The following is a 3180-nucleotide window of genomic DNA, read 5'->3' as shown; positions in this document are numbered from 1 at the left end:
ATAAGAAAATAGTCCTGTAAAAACATGTTTTAATGTATTATCACACTTTTTTTTGGGTTAATTGCAGTAAATTAATTAAAATTTACCGCCTTTCAGATAACCATAATTGTGGGATTAATCTGTTTACATCCATGATTAATAAATAGAATAGAATAGAAAGTACTTGATTGATCCCTGTGGGAAATTCAGCACCACAGTTCGCTCACAATAGACAATAAACACTTAGGTATTTGTTACATGTGAATAATATAAATACAGTCTATTATACATTATTATTCACATGTGAATAATATAAATACAGTCTATTATACATTATTATTCACATGTGAATAATATACATGCAGTCTATTATACAGCACTATTCACATGTGAATAATATAAATACAGTCTATTATACAGCATTATTCACATGTGAATAATATAAATACAGTATATTATACAGCATTATTCACATGTAAATAACATAAATACAGTCTATTATACAGCATTATTCACATGTGAATAATATAAATATAGTCTATTATACAGCATTATTCACATGTGAATAATATAAATACAGTATTATACAGCATTATTCACATGTGAATAATATACATGCAGTCTATTATACAGCATTATTCACATGTGAATAATATAAATACAGTCTATTATACATTATTATTCACATGTGAATAATATAAATACAGTCTATTATACAGCATTATTCACACTTGAATAATATAAATACAGTCTATTATACAGCATTATTCACATGTGAATAATATAAATACAGTCTATTATACATTATTATTCACATGTGAATAATATAAATACAGTCTATTATACAGCATTATTCACATGTGAATAATATAAATACAGTCTATTATACAGCATTATTCACATGTGAATAATATAAATGCAGTCTATTATACAGCATTATTCACATGTGAATAATATAAATACAGTCTATTATACATTTAAGTAGAGTCAAAAAGGAACATATAGTTGTGATGCGATCACAGTTAACTATTTTTTTTTAACTCACACTTATTTTGGATTAGTTGCAGTAAATAACTTGCTTGCATGATTTAAATTTGCCGCCTTTCATATAACCATAATTGCCAGATTCATCTTTAATGCGATGAATTTTTCCAAACATTAGTTCATCGTTTTTTTGTTTGTGTCCATCCACGATTAATGCGATCACTGTTGACATTTTTTATAAATCACACTTTTTTGGATTAATTGCAGTGAATAACCTGCTTGCATCATTTAAATGTTCTGCCTTTTGTATAACATCATTTTGTGATTAATCAGTGTTTATTAATGCCATAAATAAAAAATATTAAATTCATTATTTTTTGAAATTACACTTTTTTTTAAAATTAATTGTAATTAATTAATTGTATTTTTTAATCCCAACTTTTTTTTAGATTAATGGCAATAAATTGCTTGCTTGCATAATTACAATATTCTGCCTTTCATATAACCATCATATTGTGATTAATCTGTGTTTATTAATGTCATGAGTTTTTCAAAAAAAAAATTTCTTAATTGTTTTAAATAACTTTTTTTTAAATTAATTGCAATAAATGACTTGCTTGCATAATTTAAATTTAGCACAAAGCCCAATTTTCCAAAATGTCTGCGTGTTGACAAAGCCGACTTCGCCCCCCGCAGGCTGTCGCCAAAGATCGGCTTCCCGTGGAGCGAGATCCGCAACATCTCCTTCAACGACAAGAAGTTTGTCATCAAGCCCATCGACAAGAAGTCTCCCGTAAGTGGCAGAGGCGGTGAGTGGTGTGGCGCGGGTGGTGTAACGCAGGTGTTTGCAGGACTTTGTGTTCTACGCACCGCGCCTGCGCATCAACAAGCGCATCCTGGCGCTGTGCATGGGCAACCACGAGCTGTACATGAGGAGGAGGAAGCCCGACACCATCGAGGTGCAGCAGATGAAAGCTCAGGCCAGAGAAGAGAAACATCACAAGCAGATGGAGAGGTCTCTTTCATTTTCTTCTCTTCTTTTACCTCTTTCTTTTTTACTTCTGCTTGTTTTTCTCTTTCATGTTTTTATTGATATGCTTCTCTCTTTGTTCCTCTCTCGTTTTTATTGGTATGCCTTTCTATTTTTTCCACTTTCTTATTTTGAATTCTTTCTTAATTTTATTTCTGTTTTTCTATAATTTTTTCTCTTTCTTATTTTTATTTATATGCTTTTCAAATTGTTTGCTCTTTTTATGTTTATGCATATACTTTTCTAACATTTTCATCTTTCTTTTTATAGATATATGTTTTTCTCTTATTGTTGCTCTTTATTTTTCTTTTTTTTTTTCCTTATTTTTCTTTCTGTTTTTTAGTTATTTTTGTCCTCTTTCTCGTTTTTATTTTTATGCTTTTCTATTTTTTTCTATTCTTATTTTTATTTATATGCTTGTCTGTTTGTTTTTCCTCTTTCTTGTTTTATTTCTATATTTTATTTTTTCCTTTTTCTGGGTTTTATTTATAGGCTTTATTTTTTTCTCTTTCTCATTTTTATTAATATATATATATATATATATATATATATATATATATATATAGAGAGAGAGAGAGAGAGAGAGAGAGAGAGAGAGAGAGAGAGAGAGAGAGAGAGAGAGAGAGAGAGAGAGAGAGAGAGAGAGAGAGAGAGAGAGAGAGAGAGAGAGAGAGAGAGAGAGAGAGAGAGAGAGAGAGAGAGAGAGAGAGAGAGAGAGAGAGAGAGAGAGATAATATCGGCCGATAAATGCTTTAAAATGTAATATCGGAAATTATCGGTATCGTTTTTTTATTATCGGTATCGTTTTTTAAATTTTTTTTAATTAAATCCACATAAAAAACACAAGATACACTTACAATTAGTGCACCAACCCAAAAAACCTCCCTCCCCCATTTACACTCATTCACACAAAAGGGTTGTTTCTTTCTGTTATTAATATTCTGCTTCCTACATTATATATCAATATATATCAATACAGTCTGCAAGGGATACAGTCCGTAAGCACACATGATTGTGCGTGCTGCTGCTCCACTAATAGTACTAACCTTTAACAGTTAATTTTACTCATTTTCATTAATTACTAGTTTCTATGTAACTGTTTTTATATTGTTTTACTTTCTTTTTTATTCAACAAAATGTTTTTAATTTATTTATCTTATTTATTTATTTTTTTAAAAGGACCTTAT

General features: G+C 29.4%; 1 protein-coding gene across 1 annotated transcript in view; it reads left to right on the top strand.

Moving 5' to 3' along the window:
- Nucleotides 1–1662: 1662 nt before the first annotated feature.
- LOC133663752 (radixin-like) overlaps nt 1663–3180 on the top strand; it is a 16908-nt gene continuing 15390 nt past the window's right edge. Inside the window, exons 1-2 of the mRNA XM_062068452.1 lie at nt 1663–1756; nt 1815–1978. Of these exons, the coding sequence (XP_061924436.1) occupies nt 1872–1978 (107 nt within the window). The 5' untranslated portion in view covers nt 1663–1756; nt 1815–1871. The remainder of the gene's footprint in view (nt 1757–1814; nt 1979–3180) is intronic.

The sequence above is a fragment of the Entelurus aequoreus genome, linkage group LG13 (genome assembly GCF_033978785.1).
Source record: "Entelurus aequoreus isolate RoL-2023_Sb linkage group LG13, RoL_Eaeq_v1.1, whole genome shotgun sequence".
Classification (NCBI taxonomy): Eukaryota; Metazoa; Chordata; class Actinopteri; order Syngnathiformes; family Syngnathidae; genus Entelurus; species Entelurus aequoreus.
Note: the sequence above shows the minus strand (reverse complement) of the source record. Positions and strands in the feature narration are given on the sequence as shown.